This window comes from Leucoraja erinacea, unplaced genomic scaffold (assembly GCF_028641065.1).
Source record: "Leucoraja erinacea ecotype New England unplaced genomic scaffold, Leri_hhj_1 Leri_73S, whole genome shotgun sequence".
Lineage (NCBI taxonomy): Eukaryota > Metazoa > Chordata > Chondrichthyes > Rajiformes > Rajidae > Leucoraja > Leucoraja erinaceus.
This window is the reverse complement of record NW_026576663.1, coordinates 110,222-133,369: the sequence shown is the minus strand read 5'-3', so window position 1 is coordinate 133,369 and position 23,148 is coordinate 110,222. Positions and strand designations below refer to the sequence as shown.

The 23,148-nt window shown below is 45.5% G+C and overlaps 1 protein-coding gene across 4 annotated transcripts in view; it reads left to right on the top strand.

The window, feature by feature from the left end:
* pde10a (phosphodiesterase 10A) overlaps positions 1-23,148 on the top strand; it is a 398,667-nt gene that overhangs the window by 344,951 nt on the left and 30,568 nt on the right. For all 4 annotated transcript variants that reach the window (XM_055631370.1, XM_055631369.1, XM_055631372.1 and 1 more), the window contains 2 exons: positions 13,675-13,847; positions 15,436-15,547. In XM_055631370.1, coding sequence (XP_055487345.1) covers positions 13,675-13,847; positions 15,436-15,547 — 285 coding nt within the window. The remainder of the gene's footprint in view (positions 1-13,674; positions 13,848-15,435; positions 15,548-23,148) is intronic.

Genomic DNA, 23,148 nt, shown 5'->3' with positions numbered 1-23,148 from the left:
ATTTAATTCCATTAACCATAACCAGCCCACCTGCCCAATTATTCAAGATCTTGCTGCAATTTTTGAGAAGCATCCTCGCTATCTAAGATGCCACCCACTTTCACATCATCTTAATACAAACTTATTAATCATGCCTTGTAGATTCTCATTTAAATTGTTGATATAAACACCAAACAGAAATGGGTTCAGCACCTATCCTTCTTGCGTATGGTGAGCACAACCTAAAGTTGTAGGTCAACTTGCTCTATTTGATCTATTTGATTTGTGCACGTCGGGTTGATTGCATTAGTCGAAACAGGGTGGACCACGTGAAAGTTGCAATTCCCCACCCCGCCTATCCTTGTGAAACACCACTAGTCACAGGCCTCCAGTCCAAAAAACAACCTTCCACCATTACTCTGCTTACTTCCATGAAGCCAATTTTTTATTTAGTCAGCTATTGCTCCTCGGATCCTATGCGATCAGAGCAGCTTACCATGTGGAACCAGGAGAAATATTGCACCATTCTACCAGCCATCTCTATTGCACTGAAACAAGAAACAAAAATCACAAGAAACACACACAACAGGCTACACAACAGGTACAATCCTCTGTACCTTTACCTCCTAAAATCCCCTCCTCGGATTCCTCATCGAAGACTCTTGAGCTAAAGACCATTCTTCATTTATATCTGACTTGGTTGCAGCCCTGCTATACTGGGCCTGGTGTTACAGCTAATATCGTGTTGAATTGGAAATTTGATATTCTAGCTGCCACCTATGGTCCTTAAAGAGTTATAGGTTCATTTGTGATTAGTTTGAGTGGAGTTCATTGGCTGGAACTTTAGTTATTTTTTCTATATTCTGTCCACAAATTATAGTGTGTTTTCTTCTCTAGCCTTTGTCCATCCATATGTCAATTAAAAAAAATACTACTCACATGTATCCACCTATCGCTTGCCTGGCTTTGTCCCTCTCCCACCTCTGTTCTGTACTTGGGTTATGGCCTTCTATGCCTTGGCAATTCAAATGCTTATTAAATGTTGGAAAAGTCTCTACTTCCACCAACCTTCCAAGGCAGTGCATTTGAGATTTTAATCTCTGTCCTGTCTCTCATCAAAAGTATTCCATCCTAGGCAACATCCTATTGAATCTCATGTGCACCCTCTCCATTGCAAATATATTCTTACTATAATATGATGACCAGAACTGCACTCCATCTGTGGCCTACTAACATTTCACTTGGTACTACAACTTTCTTGCTCATATACTGCCTGGCTAACAAAGTCAAGTATCCTTTTTGACTTTTTAATCATCTTATCCACCTGTGCAGTTGTCTTCAAAGAATAGAATAGAATAGAATAGAATAGAATAGAATAGAATATGTTTATTGTCATTGCACAAAACTGAGCAACGAAATTCCATTTGCTTCTCCTCCGTTAAAAGAAATACAACACGACACCGATGCACATATCTACAGTTAATAGTAGAATATAAATACATTTTTAAAAGAGATTAAAATAATTTAGCGGTATTCCTCGAAGTTACTTCTTGCTTCCCAGTGTTCACTATTGGAGTTAAGCTCTTTTATCGCACAATGGTAGAAACTATTTTTTAGTCTACCAGTGCGAACCTGCAGAGACCTGAATCGCCTCCCGGAGGGTAGCAGAGTAAAAAGGTGGTTGGCATTTGTAATGCGCTGCGCAGTTTTTATAATTCCCTGCAGCACCCTCCTCTCAGCCACAGTACAGCTGGCAAACCACACCAGGATTCCATAGGTGAGGATACTTTCCACGGCTCATCGATAGAAGGACAGCAGCAGCGGCTGTGAGACGTTAGCTCTCCGTAGAGACCTTAGGAAATACAGCCGCTGATGAGACCTCTTCACGAGAGTGACGGTGTTCAATTGCCATTTGAGGTCCTGGGAGATGTTTATTCCCAGGAACTTAAAGTCGTTGACTCTCTCCACCATGTCTCCTTTGATGTATAAGGGAGCAGGTTCCTCTCTCCTCTTCCTCCTGAAGTCAATGACAAGTTCTTTTGTCTTTGATGGGTTGAGTACCAGGTTGTTTTTGGTACACCAGACGGTCAGTTTTTGGACTTCATCCCTGTAGGCAGACTCGTCGTTGTTGTTTATCAGTCCCACCATAGTCGTGTCGTCCACAAACTTGATGATCCTGTTTGTACTGTGTGTTGGTGTGCAGTCATAAGTCTATATTGTATACAAGATGTGACTCAGCGCACAACCTTGTGGCGCTCCTGTGCTGAGCGTCAGGACTGGGGAGTAATTGGACCCCATCCTGACAGTCTGTGGGCGGTCTGTTCAAAAGTCCTTAATCCATCCACATGTGTTTGCATTAACACCTAAATCAGACAGTTTGTCCACCATTCTGCTGGGGATGATAGTATTAAATGCAAACTAAAATCTACAAATAACATCCGCACATATGAGCCAGGACGCTCCAGATGTGCCAGTGCAGAATGTAGAGCTATGTTGATGGCATCCTCCGTTGACCTATTAGCTCTATACGCAAACTGATGCTTTGTGGACTTGCACAACATGTTTTGTCTCTTCTTCAATACTCCCCAAGCCCTACCATTTATTGTGTGTGTCCTAGTCTTGTCCATCCTTCCAAAATGCATTGCCTCATTTATCAGGATTAGATTGCATCCGTCATTGCTCTTCCCAGTTTACTATCTAATATCCTTTGCCAGGAACAAAAAGTGCTGGAGTAACTCAGCAGATCGAGCAGCATTCCCAGAGTCAACGTTTTGGGTCGGGATCCATCTTCAGACTGATTGTAGTGGGGGAGGGTGTAGATGGTTTATGCATGCAACCAATAATGTAGCTACCTCAGTACCACTAACCACGCCTTAGTTATCAAGTATAATAACACTCTCTCTTCCTATCTCTCACTCTCTCCAGCACGGTGACAGACTGTGTGCAGTTAGTGCTGGATCATGTTTAATCTGTGTGTTTATTAAAGAGTTAAGTAAAGTTACAAGTGTGTGAGATTCACTTCTTTACATGGTGTCAGCAAGTTAATCCTCACGCCTCCTGTTTATTGGGTTTTATTTCTTGAGTTTATTTCTTTGTCGGGGTTTTACTCTCCTTGTGTCACCATGGCATCCTCATGCCGCAAACCCGCGCCCCTGGTCTTTGATGCAGACATAGCGGAGCGCTGGGCGACTTTTGAGATGGATTTTACCCACTACATGAACATTGCTCATCGCAACGATCCTGATGCTGTTAAAGCTTCCCTTTTTCTAAATCTTGCTGGTCCTGATGTCATGAGGAGAGCACAAGCCTTCACCTACAGTCCCGCGGTTCGGGATGAACATGATCAGGTCCAAGTACCTGCAGAGTCTGCCGACGACCCGGTATGTCTGTTGCAAAAATTCGCTGAGCTTTGTGACCTGCCCTCTAACCGCATTTTAGAGAGAGCCAAGTTTTTTACGAGGAGGCAGCAGCATGATGTTTGATTGTTTTATTGCTGATCTGCGTTACCTCGCTCAGAGGTGCCGATTTGATAATATGACTGAACAGCTTACTAGAGACATTCTAGTGACAAGGATGCTCGATCAGAAATTACGATCGGAGCTACGAAGGAAACCAGATCTTACTCTAACCGAAGCCATGCACGCATGCAGGTTAGCCGAAGTCGTTGACCCGCTGTTCGGACAGCGGGGGACTGATAATAAATTGATTAATTTAACTGGTCTCAACAGGTCTCAACGTCCTAATACAGTTAACACCAGACCCATGTCGCGGGCCATCTACGTCCCCGGCGGACAAGGCGTTAAAAAATGCCCTAATTGCGGTTATGTGCATTCAATGCAGTCACAGTGCCCAGCTTACGGAAAATCCTGCAATTTCTGCAAGAAATTGAACCATTTCTCGGCTGTCTGCCGCTCCCGTGGGAAACTTCCCCCAGCTTCTAGACAAGTCCTAAACAACTTGGTGCAAGTTGATAGCGAGTTTGGTTCCCAGTCCTCTCTCGACACTGCCCACGACTCTAAGCCAATTAGTTCTCAAGTAGATGCCAGTGTTTTCACACTCCTACACGCACCTGCTCGACTCACGGATCCTTCGGTCCTCGTTACTGTCAACAATTTGACCTTCTCTGCTAAGCTCGACACGGGGGCAAAGATCAATGTTATGTCAACAAGCCTGTTCAGAAATATTAGGCACAATGAGCAACTAAGTGCTGACCATTCGACTTTACATGCTTACGGGGGCGAGGTGCTGAAACCAGTGGGCAAGGCCATTTTCAATTGTGTTCTGCAGAGGTCATCGCGGGCTCTCATGTTCTATGTTCTCGACTCTGATTGTGTGACTTAGTTGGGCAACCAGGCATGCCAGGACCTGGGACTAGTCTCGTTCGACCGCACTGTCCATGAGGTGCGGGTAATGTTGGATCCGATATCTGAGTACCCGGACCTGTTTGATAATGAGCTGGGCAAACTGCCTTTCGTCTACAAGATCGCCACCGACCCAAAGGTGGCGCCTGTGGTCCATGCACCACACAGAGTATCCCTCGCTATGAAGGACAAGGTTGAATCGATGCTGAAGAGCATGGTCACAATGGGAGTGCTGGAGGCAGTTAGCGAGCCCACCGAGTGGGTCTCCACCATGGTTGCCACGCTAAAAAAGGACAAGAACGAGATAAGAGTGTGCATCAACCCAAAGTACCTGAACCTCGCAATTAGGCGACCACACTACTCCATGAGAACCGTGGAAGATGTTGCGGCTCAAGTCGGCCAGGCCACGGTTTTCTCCGTCCTCGATGCCAAAAGTTCCTTCTGGCAAATACCACTCGACAAACGCTCCTCCGATCTCACGTTTGCTACTCCCTATGACAGATTCAAATTCCAGCGGATGCCATTCGGAATCAACTGCCAGCGAGGTGGAACAGCTGTTCGCTGGCATGCCATGCGCCATCATCGTGGATGATATCCTAGTCTACGGGGAGAATGCCGCCGAACATGACAAAAACCTGCGCCGGGTCCTGGACCGGGCTCGACAGATCAATTTAAAACTGAACATAAAAAAGTGCAGATTTCGCGTCTCTGAAGTGCCTTACGTCGGACACATCTTCACTTCTGATGGACTAAAGCCTGACCCACAAAAGACTGCTGCAATTTCCGAGATGCCAGCCCCAACCGATGTCCTCGGTCTGCAACGTTTCCTGGGCATGGTCAATTACCTCGGTAAATTTATTCCTAATCTCAGCGAGCTGAGCTCGCCCCTGAGGCAACTAACTAAAAAAAACACTGCCTGGTCCTGGTTCCCACAACACCAACAGGCTTTCGAATTTCTGAAATCTCTGACCAGAACCCCGTCACTTAAATTCTTTGGCCTGCGCCGTCCCATTGTTGTTACCTGTGATGCCTCCCGTTTTGGACTCGGTGCTACCTGCCTGCAGCTCTTTGATGACGGATCGCTGTTACCTGTTTCGTATGCCTCGCGAACCATGACCGACACGGAGCAACGGTATGCTCAAATCGAGAAGGAGCTCCTCGCGGTTGTGTTTGCTTGTTCCAAGTTTAAACATTTCCTTTTCGGCAGCAGATTCACGGTCGAGACCGACCACCAGCCACTAGTGACAATTCTTAGCAAGCCCATACATGTTGCCCCTGCCAGACTGCAGCGCATGATGCTGCAGCTGCAACGTTTTGATTTCCATCTGGTTTACAAAAAGGGCACTGAAATGCATGTGGCCGATACTCTATCTCGCGCCCCACGGGCCACCTGTGACCACCACCCCTACGAGCAAGAAAACCTCTTGGTGCTAAACGTCAACATCGTCCCAACCAAGCAACTTCAGTGCCTGATCAAACACACCGCCGCTGACACTGCGTTGCAGCAGCTCGCAGCTGTCATCAAGCGTGGCTGGCCTGACAGACGGACAACTTTGCCATCGGGTGCCCAACCGTTCTTTCTGGTCCGCGATGAGCTGGTGCTCCAAGATGGTGTTATCGTCAAAGGCCACAAGGTCGTGGTTACGGCCTCTCTGTATGATCTCTACTACAACGCAGCCCATAGCGGTCATCCTGGGGTCGATGCCACTATTTCTCACGCTCAGGGACAATTCTACTGACCTGGTTTGGCCAAATATATCAAGGACCGAGTTTCCTCCTGCTCCACCTGCAACAACCTCGCCCCGCACCAGCAGCGACAGCCCCCTTTTCAGCAGCCGGCGCCCGCCATGCCCTGGACATCACTGGCTGCCGACATATTCGAATGGCGGGGCAAGCAGTTTCTTGTCCTGGTGGACTCGTACTCCAACTGGTTCGAGGTGGACCTGCTTCCTACAATCACCTCCGAGATGGTCATCAGCAGACTGCGCAGGCAATTCGCCACCTTCGGTGCCCCTGTCCGTTTACAAACTGACAATGGCCGACAATTCACCAGCGCTGAATTCAAATTTTTCGCTGCCAAGTGGAACTTTCATCATTACACTAGCAGCCCGGAGTATCTACAAAGCAACGTCCTTGCCAAGCGAGTCGTGCGGAATGCTAAGGGTCTGCTTGAGCAGTCCCGCCTGTCTAACTCTGACTTCTACCTGGGCTTACTTAACCTCCGTAATATCTCCCGTGACCCGACCATGGGTTCCCCTGCCAAGCGTCTGATGTCGAGGACAGCCAGGCCACCTATGCCGATCGATCAACAGACCCTGCTACCCAAGGTATTCGAGCCTGCTGTTGTCCAGCAGCGGATTGAACAGAAGCATGAGGTTCAACGGCGTTCCCACGACAGGTCCTGCCGCCAGCTGACGTCCCTACTGCCCGGGCAAGTCGTTCGGTTGCAAGCTATTCCCGTCTCGCGACCGTAGTTGGTGTGGCTGATTCGCCTCGTTCTTACCTGGTGAACTATGAAGGGACTGTCTATCGTCTGAGCCGTCAACACCTGTTGGCTGTGAACGAGCCGAAGCCTCCACATGCGGGTCCTTATGCTCCACCTCTGCATTCCCAGCCTGCCCCTGCCGGTTTTCCTGCTGATTCCTGCATGCCCCGGACCCCTCACTTGTTGCGTTCTCCTCCACCGCTGCCGCCAGGTCCTGGCCGGTTTGCCTCCCCTCCTGCACGTTCTCCCTCCCCTCCTGTGTCTCCTGCTCCGGCTGCGTCTCCTCCTGCTTTAACTGCTACTACGGATGCGTCTCCTCCTGGTCTAACTTTCTCGCCTACTTCTGCTGCGCCTTCTCTTCTTTCCGATGGGGGTGGGGGGGGGGGGGGGGGTGTTGTATGCACGCGTTCGGGTCGCATTGTTAAGCCGCATGTCCGCTATGGTGACTTTGTTTAGATTCGTATATTTTATATAATCACACTGCCATGGCTCTATCTCAATTCTGATTTCTAAGGGGAAGGATGTAGATGGTTTATGCATGCAACCAATAATGTAGCTACCTCAGTACCACTAACCACACCTTAGTTATCAAGTATAATAACACTCTCTCTTCCTATCTCTCACTCTCTCCAGCACGGTGACAGACTGCGTGCAGTTAGTGCTGGATCACGTTTAATCTGTGTGTTTATTAAAGAGTTAAGTAAAGTTACAAGTGTGTGAGATTCACTTCTTTACAGAGGGAAAACTGGAAAAAGAGGAGGGGGCAGGACAAAGCATGGTGTAACTGATAGTTCGATACAGGTGAGGGCGGATCTTGATTGTCAGATGGGTGGACAAAGGCTAGAGATGGAAAGGGTGACAAAAGGGGACTGAAGGAGACAAAAAAGGCATAAGGAGCCAAAAGGGTATTGTCAATGAGAGAAGAGGTTTGAAAGAGCAGTGAAATATAAAGCCTGGGGGAGGGATATGGGTGAAAGGGGAGTGGGATAGTGGAAATATGCATGTACACTTACTATTCATACTCCTACGTTCACAACCAAATTGTTAATGTATATTACGAGCAGGAAGGGTCTTAGCACCAAACCCTATGGTACACCAGTGGTCCAAAGCTTCCAATCATAAAAGCAATCTACCTCTATTACCCTTTGTCTCCTATTATCAAGTTAGTTGTGGATCCAACTTGCCCTAGATCTCATGGGGTCTTTCCTTGTGGATCCTTGTCAAAGGCCTTGCTTAAAGTCCTTGTAGACAACATCAGCAGCACCACCTCATCAATACACTTTTTACCTATTTGAAAAATTCCATTGACCCAGTCAGAAATGAAGCAAGCTGACTTTCTTTGTTTGAACTATTCCTTTGCAAATGCAGATTAATTGTACCCCACAACATTTTTTCCAATAATATCCCAATCAATGTTGTTAGATTCACTGACCTGCCATTACCTGGCTTATTGATGCTGCCCTTCTTGAATAAATATACCATATTTGATCTGTCAGTGAGTGTTTAACATGTAGACAGACATATTATTAGCAGCTATGACTGAGGGTGAGCAGATGTGCAACTTGAGCAGCAGTTGGGAGATGGGATTTTACAACATATTGAATTACAGCAACCATATGTACATTATTAAATATCTTGCACCATGTAGCAAAAGCAACGTGTATTATGTTAGATTTCAGATTTCGCCCTCAATATTCTGGAAAATTAATTGTGAATGGGTTCTGAAAATGTATTATCTCTGGCATCTGACCTATTTTACTTCTATTTCCAGTTAATGTAAAAATTAAGGTCTTAAGTGATAGGAACAGAATTAGGCCATTTGGCCCATCAAGTCTACTCCGCCATTCAATCATGGCTGATCTTTCTCTCCCTCCTAACCCATTCTCCCACCTTCTCCCCATAACCCCTGACACTCGTACTAATCAATAATCTATCTATCTCTGCCATAAAAATATCAACTGACTGTGGCAAAGAATTCCACAGATTCACTAAAGAAATTCTTCCTCATCCTTTAATTCTGAGGCTATGACCTCTAGTCCTAGACTCTCCCAATTTCTTACAACTACCCATGGATTTGCCTGATAATTATTACTAAAATCCCTAAAAGGATTATTTTTTTTCATAGTAACAAATACATACACACTTATTATATGTGCAACATCTGCATTTATGTTCCTTGCTTTAAAGGCTTTTAACATTACTTATTATTAACAATAGTAATACTGTAAAACTAGATACTGTATCTTGAAATGCATTAATTTGAAACCACTAAATACATCTGAAAACTTACGTTATTCTTATGAAGGAAATGTTGATTTTTTTTTTGATTTTTTAAGTTGAAGGATTTCACTTGCCTCCCAAGAAAGATTTGACTCCTACCAGAAGCAATGCTCTTGGTGCCCTTCACAAGGGTCCATTCGTCATGCATGAGCCTACAATGAATGTTACAAATCCAGTGGAGTAAGATATATAATTTCCTATTGCCTCACTCCCTTCTGTGCATCATAGATTAAACCTGAAACAAAAGCAAAATGCTCTAAGAATTTAATAGGTTAATCAGTATCTCTGAAGGTAAAGGGTCTACGTTGACATTTTGGGTCAAGACCCTGCATCAGGATTTAAACCTGAATTTGCTGTAGCTGTCAACAAATTTCAGCACACTATACATTTATCCAAAATACATAAATTAACTGGCTTGGATTTAATTGGTACATAAGAAGATTCATTTGAGTATTGTAAATCAAAAGAACTGCAAATGCTGGAAATCCAAAATAAAAACAGAATACTGGAAATGGTAGATCATGCCACATCTGTGGAAAGGGAAACTAGGTTACGTTTAGGGTTGAAAACCCTTCAATGGAACTGGAAAGGAGAAAAATAGAGGAAGAACTAGTTCCCGATGTTGGGGAAGTCCAGAACAAGGAGTCACAGTTTAAGGATAAGGGGGAAATCTTTTAGGACCGAGATGAGAAAAACATTTTTCACACAGAGAGTGGTGAATCTCTGGAATTCTCTGCCACAGAAGGTAGTTGAGGCCAGTTCATTGGCTATATTTAAGAGGGAGTTAGATGTGGCCCTTGTGGCTAAAGGGATCAGGGGGTATGGAGAGAAGGCAGGTACAGGATACTGAGTTGGATGATCAGCCATGATCATATTGAATGGCGGTGCAGGTTCGAAGGGCCGAATGGCCTACTTCTGCACCTAATTGCTATGTAGAAGAGATAAATGAAGCTTGTTATTTTGCATGCAGGGAGGCACATAAAACTGGAGTCACTTATCGCATTTAGTGTTTGCAATCTCTGTATTGGAAAACCAAATGCACATTGAGTGATTGCTTTGTTGAGCACCTGTGTTCTGTCCTCAGGGACAACCCAGAGTTTCCTGTTACCTGCCCCTTTTAAATTCTCCATCCTGCTCCCACTCTGATCTTTCGGACTGTGACCTCCTGCCGTCATGGCTATCCCTCGAGGATGATGGTGTACATTCCGTTGTTTTTATGGACTCTCGGGTGGCTTATGAGTCTAATCCTGGCTTTGAAAGGTCTTCAGAATTCAGGACGGGTAATTCCAGATAGCAGATCGGGCTTTGGTTGTTGCTGCCTCTCTTTCTGTTTCTTTTTTCTTCTAATTCTGCGCATCTTCTTTTTTCCTCTAATTCTGCATTAGGGTCACCGTCCAGTTGGGTATGGCTGCCCTGCCCCGCCTGCAGCTGTCCATCTTTTCACTTCTTTTTTTAATTTTTAGTATGTTAAAATAGTGTTTTGTATTGGAGGTCTAGTCTTTTTATGTGGGGGGGGGGGCACTGCTTTTCCTTGTCCCTACCTGGTCAGAGAGGCGGCTTTCCTCCGAGCAGCAACTTCGACCCGTCCTCACGGCCTTCCATCGGGTCTGTAGCGGCTTTTCCTGAGGGGACTGGCCAAAACCACGGCTTTGGCAGTGGCACAGCGTTGGAACGCTATCGCGGAGCGGGCGATGCCATGCCCGGGTCGCCGCGCTGGAGCTCCGGTGTGCTGAGTCTGCTGATTGAACATTGAGCTCCAGGTCTATGGAGTGGCCAGTGGCACTGACTTTGACATCGCAGAGCCTGGGATCTCTCGCCGAGATTGCCAGTGTTGGAGCTCCATCCAGCTTGGCTGTTGGCTTCGGAAGCCGCGGTCTACCGTTAAGGATGTGGCCATTCCAGGCATCCCAAGCCGCTGTGAGGGTTCTCCCAAAACATCGGGTCGCCATAGCGGCGACTGCGGAGGCCTCAATATGTCCGACTATGAGTGGACAGGCGGATGGGTACTAGATTTTGTGCCTTCCCTTACAGTGGGAACCATTGTGGGGGGATGTTTTTTATGTTTAATGTTAAATTCCTTTATAATGTTATGTTGTATTCTTATTAATGTGCTGCAATGAACAACTCAAATTTCACTACACCAATTGGTGTATGTGACAATAAATGAACCTTTGAATCTCTTGGCTTCGAAGGTCACTGTTCCATCTTGGATGATGGTTCGCCAGAGTTTCCTGTCCTTGGCATTGGTTTCCCAATTGTTGATTTCACATTTCTTCATGCTGGCTTTGAAGGCATCTTTGAATCTCTTCTTTTGTCTGTCTCTTTTATGTTTGCCTTTTTTAAGCTGGGAATTGAAGGTTTGCTTTGGTAGATACTCATCTTCCATCCGAACAACATGACCAACCCATGTTAGTTGTTTCATAATGACGAAGGCTTCGATACTAGATGTTTTTACTTAATTCAGCACGCTGACGTTGGTTCTTCTGTCTTCCCAGCTAATATTTAAGCTGCTTCGAAGACATCGTTGATGGAACTTCAACTGATGGCGTTGGTATGTTGTCCAGGTTTCTGATGCATACAGGAGCGTCGGAATCACCACTGCCTTGTACACTAATATTTTGGTGTCTGTTCGGATGTCACGATTTTGAAAGACACTTGTTCGAAAATGTCCAAAAGCTGTTCCAGCCCACTTAAAACGATGATGGATCTCATCATCAAGTTCGACATTGGATGAGAGGTGACTACCAAGGTACAGAAAGTGATCCGCATTTTCCAGGGTAGTTTCACCAAGTTGAATTGATGGCTCTTTCCGATTTGTCTCTGATGGTGACGATTGGTAGATAACCTGAGTCTTCTTGGAGTTGATGGTAAGTCCAAGTTTCGTGTATGCACTGTTGAAGGCAGTCAGGATCTGTTGTAGATGATTTTCTGAGAGAACTGCAACACAGTTGTCATCTGCGTATTGGAACTCGACAAGGTAGCTCATAGATGTCTTAGATTTGGACTTGAGATGGGCAAGATTGAAAAGTCTGCCATCTGTTCTGTTGACGATTTTGATTCCTGGGGGTTAGGTCGTCTTTGATGATGTGGATGGTTGGCACAATGAAGATGGTGAACAGTGTTGGGGCAATCTCACATCCCAGTTTCACCCCTGATCTGACTTGAAATGGCTCACAGTTGCTGTTGCTGGCCATGACTATGGCAAGCATGTCATTGTGGAGAAGTCTCAGGATTCGAATGTACTGTTCAGGATATCCATAGGTGGATAGGCCGTCCCATAAGAGTTCCCTTGATACCGAGTCGAAGGCCTTAGTGAGGTTGATGAATTCCATGTACAAAGGTTGAAGTTGTTCACAACATTTTTCTTGGAGTTGACGCATTGTGAAGATCATGTCGGCTGTTCTACATGATGGTCTAAAATCGGCTTGTGTCTCCGGAAGGATCTTCTCGGCTAACGGCTTGAGTCGGTTGTTCATGATGCAGGCGAGGACCTTGATGCTGTGGCTAAATGGGAAATTCCACAATGGTTTCCACAGTCAGATCGATCGCCTTTCCTTTTGTAGATGGTAACGATTGCTGAGTCTTTAAAGTCTCCGGATACGTCTTCATTTATCCAGATCTTGATGAGAGGTTTACGCAGTTGGTAATGGAGCAGGTTAATTCCAATTTTGTAGACCTCGGCTGGTATTCCGTCAAGTCCAGCTGCCTTGTTGTTTTTCAATGTTTTGATGGCTTCCTTGACTTCTTCAAGTAATGATATTCTACTTAGGGAGTTGTCAACGGGCTGCTTTGGAATGTTGTTGATCACATTCCTGTCAAATGAAGCGGTTTGATTTAGAAGCTCTTCAAAGTGCTCCCTCCACCTAGAATTGATGTCAGCGTTGCTATCTCACTGCCCCCATTCATTTATTGACCAGATTGCATTACTTGCAACTCACCCCATGGTCACCTGGTCTTGCCCTTTCACAGATATCCACCCACTCTACCCACCCCCACCCTCCCCGCAGTTTAACATGCTGCTTTCCAGTTCTGACAAAGGATCTTTCACTAAATCATTAACTCTTTCCTTAAATTGTCAAATCGTTATCTGTGGATGTTTCTATTCCCATAGACACTGGCCTGGCATGATATTTCCAGCATTTCCTGTTTTTATTTTCATTAAAGTATTTACAGTTTCCTTTATAGTTGGATAGTTTATAGTCCTTTCTAGGACTATATACTTTCTAGGACTATAACTCCTTTATAATTGGAACCCGGTCATCCTTGTTTGTTCTCTGGGTCTGTTGTAAATATTTCATGTTTCTATGATCTTTTGTGAAAAAATATTTAAGGATGACATTCATGACCTCGATTGCATTTTATTCCCAGACTATCAACTATTTCATTATGAATATTAATTGCAGGAATTCTGACTGCACTTAACCAACATTTTCTTCCAGGAACATTTAAGTCATAGCAACCTATCCCAGCTGAGATACACCCAACTACATGAATGGAAACATTTGTAATTAAAACTGAAAACGTAAACTAGTTTCTGTACTGTTTATTTAATTTTCTCTTCACCCCCAGATGGAAGGGCATAATATTTTCGCCAATCTAACAGGGGATGACTACGAGCATTTGCTCGAGATTATTCGGAAGGCCATTATTGCCACTGATCTCGCTCTATATTTTGGAAACCGAAAACAGTTAAGTGACCTAATGCAAGCAGGAGCATTGAACATCAACAATCAAGCACACAGGTAAATGTATTCTATATTCAAACAAAAATCCTTGGGTATTGATTCATTACAAAAGCAAATCTCCATAACGTGACAGTTGAGATAATGCAGACCTGCGGTAAGATTTGAGGATTCTTCTCTGGTTGCAGGTGTGATGCCAGAGGACTTGAAGGCTATTAACATGGTACCACTAAATTAGAACGGTTGACCCAAGATAGACAAAGTATTTATAGGCCAACCAACCTAACATCAGTAGTGGACAAATTGTTGAATAAATGGAATTGGCAATATAGATCATTATTTAGACAGACACAGATAAATTTAAGACAGTCGCCGTGGGTTTGTTATGGGAAGGTCGGATCTCGTTGTTTTTGGAGAGAGTCAATGAGATTAATGCATTTGCTGGACTTCCACAAGGTGTTTAACAAAGCTTAATTTGACCAACTAAATCAGCAAAGAAGAATACCCACAATAACCAAAGGATTGATCCCACAGAGGCAGAAAGTCAAAATCGATGTTTAAGAGTCAAAAAGTAAAAATCACTGGGTTTTGGTGACTGGAAGCCTATATACAGTATTCAGTGCTAGGTCCCTTGCTTTACACTGATGACTTTAAACTCAAGTATAAATAGATTTTCAGACTAATGAAAATATGGAAGACTCCAGGAAAAAATCGAGGGAGCAGTGAGGTGGGTGGAGAAATGACAGAAGCAATTCAAACCGACAAAGTTAAAGGTAAGGTGTTGTGGGAGAGGAAACAAGACAATGGTTCCTAAAACATGTGGAACAGGGTAGAAATCTTGGTGAGCACATCCATGAATGACTGGTGGTAGCAGGACAAGCACACGGGATGTTTTCCTGTATTCTGCGAGGTGGTTGTGGGGGAAAGGTGATAAGAGGAGCAACAGGGTTGGGACAGGTAGGAACAATGAAAAACATGTTCATTTATAGCTGGAACATTGTAATGGTATTTCAGAGGATGTAGAGGAAATTTGCAAGGATTACACGATTGAAAAAAGTTAATTATGGATAAAATATGGTTAGGTTTAGGTTCAACAGTTTTTTTTCAGTTGGCCTGAACATGAGGGGAAAAATAGATTGGAACAGCTAACGATGGCCTGTTTCCTTTATCACCGTTGCTTCTTTTGCATATCTTTCATTCATTTGTTCTGTATCTCTCTACATCACCGTATATGTCTCTTGTTTTCCTTTCCCCTGACTCTAGTCTGAAGAGGGTCTTGATACAAAATGTTACCCATTCCATCTCTCCATAGATGCTGCCTGTCCTGTTGAGTTACTCCAGCATTGTGTGTCTATCCGGTTTAAACCAGCATCTTCAGTTCCTTCCTACACATTCCTCCTTTGGAAATTTGTTTTTTTCAATTCCGTTATTTGTTTTGAAAGATGATAATGGTGGGGGTGGGTTGGGGAGGGGAGGAGGTAAAATTACAAGATTGAACTTGGTCAGTAAATGGTATTGTGCAAAAAAATGTAAATCAAAAATAATTCTTAAAGGGAAGATAACTTAGTGGCATCAAACAAGTAATGAATTCAACTTAATGTATTAATCTTATTCGTATTTTGTAAAATTTTGTCTTTCTCTCCAACAGAGACAGGGTGATTGGTCTAATGATGACAGCTTGTGATCTCTGCTCCGTCACCAAGTTATGGCCAGTTACCAGGGCAACAACCAATGATATATATTCTGAATTCTGGGGAGAGGTATTTGCCTAATCTGATTTACTAGTACGATGAAGACATCAACTAGATCCTGTCAGAATATATTGAAAATGAGATAATGTAATGCCTCTATATCTTAGTCGTGAAACTCAAGTAACACATGAATAATTACCATAAAAACAGTTGATGCCTCCAGATTAGCAAGGAGTGGCCTATGAAGAATGCAATGGCAAAGCCCATCTCCTGATGCCCCACTCGCACTTGCATCCTGTGCTCTCTAGATTTGCTTGTCAGAAGGCCGGCGCCTCCAGTGTGATGCCTATCTTTCAATCCACCAGATATCAATAATGGTCCTGAATGTCCAACTTGTCATTCAACGGCACTTTAGTGTGTGGTAATGGCCACATGGCACACTACTCATCCACCCTGTTGAATTTCTCCATGCCTCCCTTCAGTGAATCCCATGCTGCACTGGTGTATGGTATATTCATTGGTGTATGTGACCAACCCTCACATGTACTGATGACACCAATACCCAGAACTCTTCAACTTTACAGGCAACACCTAATATCTAGAATCTTTTATTGACGAACGTGGGAATAAAATAGTAAGATTAAACGAGTACTTACCAGTATGAAGTTTGATCTGTATTTTATGAGGAGTTACGGTGAGGGATTAAGTGCAGAACCCCAGCTCCAGTGCGCATGCGGCATACTTCGAAGCAGCGGTGTGAAATCACAGAATAGACACAATATTTGAAGTAAGATAGTAAAGATCACGAGACATCAGTTTATTAGCTTGATCTATATAATGAGGGTGGGAGCGGTGGGCACTTAATCCCTCACCGTAACTCCTCATAAAATACAGATCAAACTTCAGATTCAGATTCAGATTCAGATTCAGATTCAATTTAATTGTCATTGTCAGTGTACAGTACAGAGACAACGAAATGCATTTAGCATCTCCTTTGAAGAGCGACATAGCAAACGATTTTGAATTAAAAAAATAAATAATAAGTGTCCGTGGGGGGGGGGGTGATTGGCAGTAACCGAGGTACGTTGTTTAGTAGATTGACAGCGGCCGGAAAGAAGCTGTTCCTCGACCTGCTGGTTCGGCAACGGAGAGACCTGTAGCGCCTCCCGGATGGTAGGAGGGTAAACAGTCCATGGATGGGGTGAGAGCAGTCCTTGGCGATGCTGAGCGCCCTCCGCAGACAGCGCTTGCTTTGGACAGACTCAATGGAGGGGAGCGTGGAACCGGTGATGCGTTGGGCAATTTTCACCACCCTCTGCAATGCCTTCCGGTCGGAGACAGAGCAGTTGCCATACCATACTGTGATGCAGTTGGTAAGGATGCTCTCGATGGTGCAGCGGTAGAAGTTCACCAGGATCTGAGGAGACAGATGGACCTTCTTCAGTCTTCTCAGGAAGAAGAGACGCTGATGAGCCTTCTTGATCAGAGTAGAGGTATTGTGGGTCCAAGAGAGGTCATCGGAGATGTTGACTCCCAGGAACCTGAAGCTAGAAACACGTTCCACCTCCGTCCCGTTAATGTGGATGGGGGTGTGCGTGCCGCCTCTGGACTTCCTGAAGTCTACAATGAGCTCCTTGGTCTTCTTGGAGTTAAGGGCCAGGTTGTTGTCAGCGCACCATGCTACTAAGTGCTGGACCTCCTCCCTGTAGGCCAGCTCATCGTTGTTGCTGATGAGGCCAATCACCGTTGTATCATCTGCATACTTGATGATGGTGTTAGTACCATGTACAGGTGTGCAGTCATAGGTGAAGAGGGAGTAGAGGAGGGGGCTCAGCACACAGCCCTGAGGGACGCCGGTGTTCAGGGTGAGGGTTGAAGAGGTGTGCTTGTCTAACCTCACAGACTGGGGTCTGTTGGTTAGAAAGTCCAGTATCCAGTTGCAGAGGGAGGGGTCGATGCCCAGGTTACCGAGTTTGGTGATCAGTGTTGATGGAATAATGGTGTTGAATGCTGAGCTGTAATCGATGAACAGCATTCTTACATAAGTGTCTCTGTTGTCAAGGTGGGAGAGGGCGGAGTGAAGTGCCGTTGAGATGGCATCCTCCGTACTCCTGTTCTTGCGATAGGCAAACTGATAGGGATCCAGTGTGGGGGGTAGGCAGCTTTTGAGGTGTGCCAGGACCAGCCTCTCGAAGCACTTGGTGATGATGGGGGTAAGTGCAACTGGGCGGAAGTCGTTGAGGCTTGCCGCAGTGGAGTGTTTTGGCACTGGCACGATGGAGGTGGCTTTAAGGCAAGTGGGGACAACTGCTTGGGCAAGTGACAGGTTGAAGATGTCAGTCCAGACGTCTGTCAGCTGCGCAGCACAGGCACTGAGCACGCGCCCGGGGATGCCGTCAGGGCCAGCAGCCTTACGTGCATTAGTCCTACTCAGTGCCACGTACACGTCGTAGGGGGTGAGTGTGAGGGGTTGGTGATCGGCAGGTAGCACAGCCTTGATGGCTGCCTCTAGATTGTCCCTGTCGAAGCGGCCATAGAAGTGATTCAGCTCCTCAAGGAAGGAGGCGTCGCTGGATGTGGGGGTGATGTTGGAGGGTCTGTAGTCCGTGATGGCCTGGATGCCTTGCCACATGCGTCGGGGGTCGGAGTTGTTGTTGAAGTGCTCCTCAATCCTGAGCTTATGGCAATGCTTGGCCTTCCTGATGCCCCTCTTCAGGTTAGCCCTGGATGAACTGTAGGCTCGAGCATCGCCTGACCTGAAAGCGGTGTCCCGTGCTTTCAGCAGTAGCCTGACCTCGCTGTTCATCCATGGCTTCTGATTCGGGTATATAGTCACCTGTTTGAGGGAGGTGACACTATTGATGGTGGAGTTTATAAAGTCCAGAACAGAGGATGTATAGGAATCAATGTCCGTGTGAGAGTCAAGGGTGGCCTGGGCTGCAAACGCCTTCCAGTCAGTGTTTCCAAAACACTGCTGAAGTGGTAACTGGTAAGTACTCGTTTAATCTTACTATTTTACTTCGGAGTCACGTGAGTGATTCCGTGAAGACTTCAAAGGTCTGTGATTTCAAACCGTGTAACAGTTTTTATTTCACTCACTGCCGAAGTTTATGAGGGAGGAAGTGTTATCGTTATCACCAGTGGATCTGCTTTCAAAAGAAACAGAAAGGTATTTGTTAACAATAACAACATAAAAGAGCTCCTCTGAGCTTAAATTGATATTGCAGTTTGTAATATTCTCCTGCAATTAAATCAGGTTTATCAACGGTTTATAATAAAAAATGTTCTGAACGCCGTTTCCTTGACCATTCTGTTGTATTGAAAATGTGGTCAACCGGAACGACCATTCGTTCAGCCGCTGATGCCAATGCTGCCCTAGTGGAATGGGATTAAATGTATTATTATCTATTCCGGCAGCTTTCAGTACCTGTTTGAGCCACCTTGGAGTGGTTTGGCTCGTACCCCGTCTTGGGTTACTGTGGTTGACCCATAGGCTTTCATCTCCCTCTAAGATTGTGGGTTGTGTCTATATATAGTAGTAGATGGGTCACCACACTCAACCTGGACTCTGGTGGGTAGGCCCGGAATCCCACCAGTGAATAGGGCGTTCCTGGTCCATGCCATAACACTACAGCACGGAAAACACAGGCGATCTCGACCCTACTAGTTCGTGCCGAACTCATAATCTCGCGTAGTCCCATATACCTGCGAGTTAGATTTTACCAGACCTAAATATGAACGTGATGCGTCTGGGGTAATCACCATGTTATCCAGTCTAGTTTATGGAGTGACCGGAATCTTGAGCGTGTACGAGAGCCATAAGCATGAGCGTTTTAAAAAAACATAGATTAAGCAAGCTGAGGGATCTGGCTGGTGCCATTCTCTGAGATATGTCAATATCACACCAATATCCCATACATGGGTATATACCTGGGTGTTTGGGGCTTATATCATAGTTGCCCTTCATAAGTTTACCTTTAGTGGATGGGATCCCATGCTCTGTTGACATGCTGTTTTAGATTAAGCAGATAAGGCGCTCCATGCTGTATTTACGGCACTGTAACTTACTTTTTAGTCTTGGTGTAGATGTTCCAGGAATTTCAATACGTCAGTGGTTGAATGGTTCGGGATGTTGTCCCTGCGTCGTGGCAGTATTTTACCCATGTTAACTTTTAGTGACTGTTCGCAGGGATGCCGACATGGTGGTAATGGTTCCCTTGGATAATCCCAGTCTCTGGTAAGGTCTATTCAAAACCTGCACCCAGGAGTTTGATGTTGCCCTGGCAAGGGTGGCTTGTGCCTGATACTGGGTTGAGTCAGCAACCATGGTCCACTAGGGAATCCATAGGTGACTCCTCACCGTGTCGTAATGAACTGGGAACCATGGCTATGTAGGCCGGTCGGGCACGTTCAATCTCTCGGAGACAGATCCCATCTGTATTGTAAAGAGCCCGACTGATGAGGCAGAAGGGAGGAAGGCAAAGCAAATTCCCCCTTCCAGCGTGTAGGCATCTATCGCTGCTGCCTCTAATCTGGTTCGTTAGTCACATACATAGGTTACTGGTGATTCCGTCTTGTGCAACCAATTGATATCTGGCTTTCAAACTGCTTAATAACTTTAGCAGATATTTTGGGTTTGACATCTATCCAATGTAATCATAAATTTTACCCCGAGACATGGTGTCTCCCACTGTGTTCTAGCTTCCTAGGACATAGGCAGCTGATAGTTGAAATGTCTTTTGACACACCATTGCCAGATTCGTTTGACCAATTTGTTGCACAATAATGATTATTATGCTCCCCATATGGTTGATATAAGCCACCACCATAGTATTATCAATCCGTAACCACATATGTACGTGCTGCATTTGAAATGGATATGCTTTTTAGCCCAATAGGCGATCACCAATCCCAAGTAGTTGATGCCCGGTATGTGTAGTAACGATGTTGTGACTTGGTCCATCTGTTACCTGTGCTGGATATGGAGTTTAGTTGCTCCCCAGCCTAAAGTACTGGCATTGGTTTTTAAAATAACCAAGTTGGGATTGGTGATGATAATAGGGCTGAAAAACTATGCCAAATATATGTCTGCCCACCACCTTAATTGTGATATAGCTTCAGTGGGTACATTCATGATTTGATTATAGTGACCCAAGTATCTAGGCAAAGTAACAGTCATATGGACGGAATTATTATTGAAGCCCAGATAATCCTTGGTAGTAACGCTTCAATTCTGGTTTATCTGGGCGTGGGATGAACCTCAGCTTTGGGGAGCTGTTTCGTAGCTAGAACAGCTGCCACAGCTAATTCCTAGTTTCCCCTAATATGAGGATATCATCCAATATATGCCATGATTATGCTTGTTTCCTTAAGATTTTCATGGCCATTTATAATAGTTTAGGGCTGAGGTATAGACCATATGAAATGCTATATGCTCCCATGGTTGCCCTAACTGGGATATCCATGATCCAGGTAAATATTTTAGGTATCTATAATGATCCTAGTGTATGGGTATAAGATAGTTAGCATCTTCCATATCAATGCTCCCCATAGGTATCCTTGGGAGATCAGATGTCTGGTAGTGACAAACCCCCGTCTCCATCTTAAAGTGGATATACTCAACAGATTTATTTAGTGATATTAGATCAATGATGATGCTACATTCATCATCTTTTATAGTTTTGGTGAATATTTCGATACAAATTCCAATGGTTCATTTTTACTCCCATGATCCGTTTAGTAATGAGCCTGTTTAGTTCAGCTTGCCTTCTCACTTCTCTTTTCTTAGAGGGAGAAAAATGCCCTTTGGGCGCATTGCTGAACTGGCGGTAAAATGCCCAATTTGAATTCGTTTTTATCCTCTAATACTGTTGAGTATATTTTAGTTATTTGTGACAGCATCCCATGCTTATCCACAAGTGTGAATGCCCCCCCCCCCCCCCCCCCATGCAGTTTAGTAGAACACCCTTGTTTTAGTGTAAACTGGGAGGAACCAGACTACCTACCTCCAAGCTTGTTGTTTTTCATGAAGGCGTAGTTTGCTGGTATGCTGGTGCTGTCGGTGGGGCGGCGCATCTTCCCACGGCTCCGCTCTGGGCCCCGTCTAAAAAGAACTATGGGGGATCTGAAGCGGTCACCAGGCTTTCACCAGTCCTTGTTTGATATCGCTGGTGGATGCCGAGGGGTGCTGCCAGCTGGGTGTTGGATGCGATGTCCTGCTCATCCCATAGCCTGCCTTCATGAGGCGCACAGGTTTCGCTGCCTCTCTTCCCGCAGCAGCGGTTTGCATAGCCCCATATATTCGGGGTTGCGGGCAGGTCTATATGCACCATCGTTCAGTCGAGTATCCCAAATATGGGAACATCTTTAGGCGTCAGCACCCTGGTAGTGCAAAGGGATAGTCCTTATCCTGGGAGAATATAATCCGTGGAAAAGGCGAGCAAAGGTGGTAACATCTTGACCTTCTGTAGAATTCGCTGCTTGTCTGTGAGTCTACTAGACCCAGCTGCCTGCGGATTTGCCTCTGGAAAGGCCTGCTCCTGCAGGGCTTTTGTTGGGAAGATGGTCGCGTGGAGGAGCCATGTAGTGGCCCACGACACCCAGTAGCTCTTCCTGATCCTGCTCCCCTGGCATACTGCTGTTCTCGTCCGCCTGCCCAGCGCTTAAGCCAGCCCAGCCCTGGCCTCCTTAGCTGCCTCTAAAAAGGGAGCATAAGGGGTGTGCTAAATGGGAGGAGGCATAGCTCAAACTCCGCTGTTGCATCAATCCCTCGACAAGGGAGATGGCTAGTGCAATAGCACTGGGGTAGGAGTCAGCTCCCTTGGCATTCAGCCAATGCCCCTTTTCTCCTGGAGGTAAATTCCATGACCTCCTCTGGCTTGGGGAGACAGATATTCTTATTCTTGCTGTCTTCAACCTGTTCCAGCTTTGGAGGAAGTTGGCTCCTGTAGAACCTGTAAATTGGTAAGATTTTCCCCTTGCCTGTAAGTAGAGGCTGCCTGCCGTTTTTCAGGCGGCGTTGTGGCGGTTCCCGGGCGGCGATTCTCCTGGTCAGGAGTCTGCAGGGCTGCCGGTCGGGTTTTTTAAATTTCCCGCCGGTCCGCGGCTGTACGGAACAGCTGTTCAGCGGACCGGCATTAGCGCAGCTCCCTGCAGCGGTCCGCAGCGTTAGCGGTCCGGGTAGCGCTTTTTCCCCGTCACTGTCGGCCCCACGCTGGAGTCGAAACGGGGCCCGCTCACCATGCCTCACTTTGCTCCCCCTGGAGCAAAAACCACAAGGCCCGATTAAAGTAAGTACTTACCTCACGTCCTTGGATGCGGGAGCTGCCGACTCCCGCTGGCCGCGTTCTGCACGCTGTGCGATTATGCCGCATGCGCACTGGAGCTGGGGTTCTTCACGGAATCACTCACGTGACTCCGAAGTAAAATTATAATATGAGTTGAATGAACTTTAATTGATTGGGGTTTTAGAATCTAAGCCATATCCAGGGTGGATAAAATCAAATGATTAAGATATTTTGTACGATTTCTGCAATTGTTATAAAGAAATAGTAATGAGCAACACAAGAAATGTCAGCGATCATGAGCACTTGGCACATGCAAATCTGTTGAATTGTCAGAAGCTGCAGCTCCTTGAGGAAAGATCCAATTTAGTTTGAAAATTCTGTTTA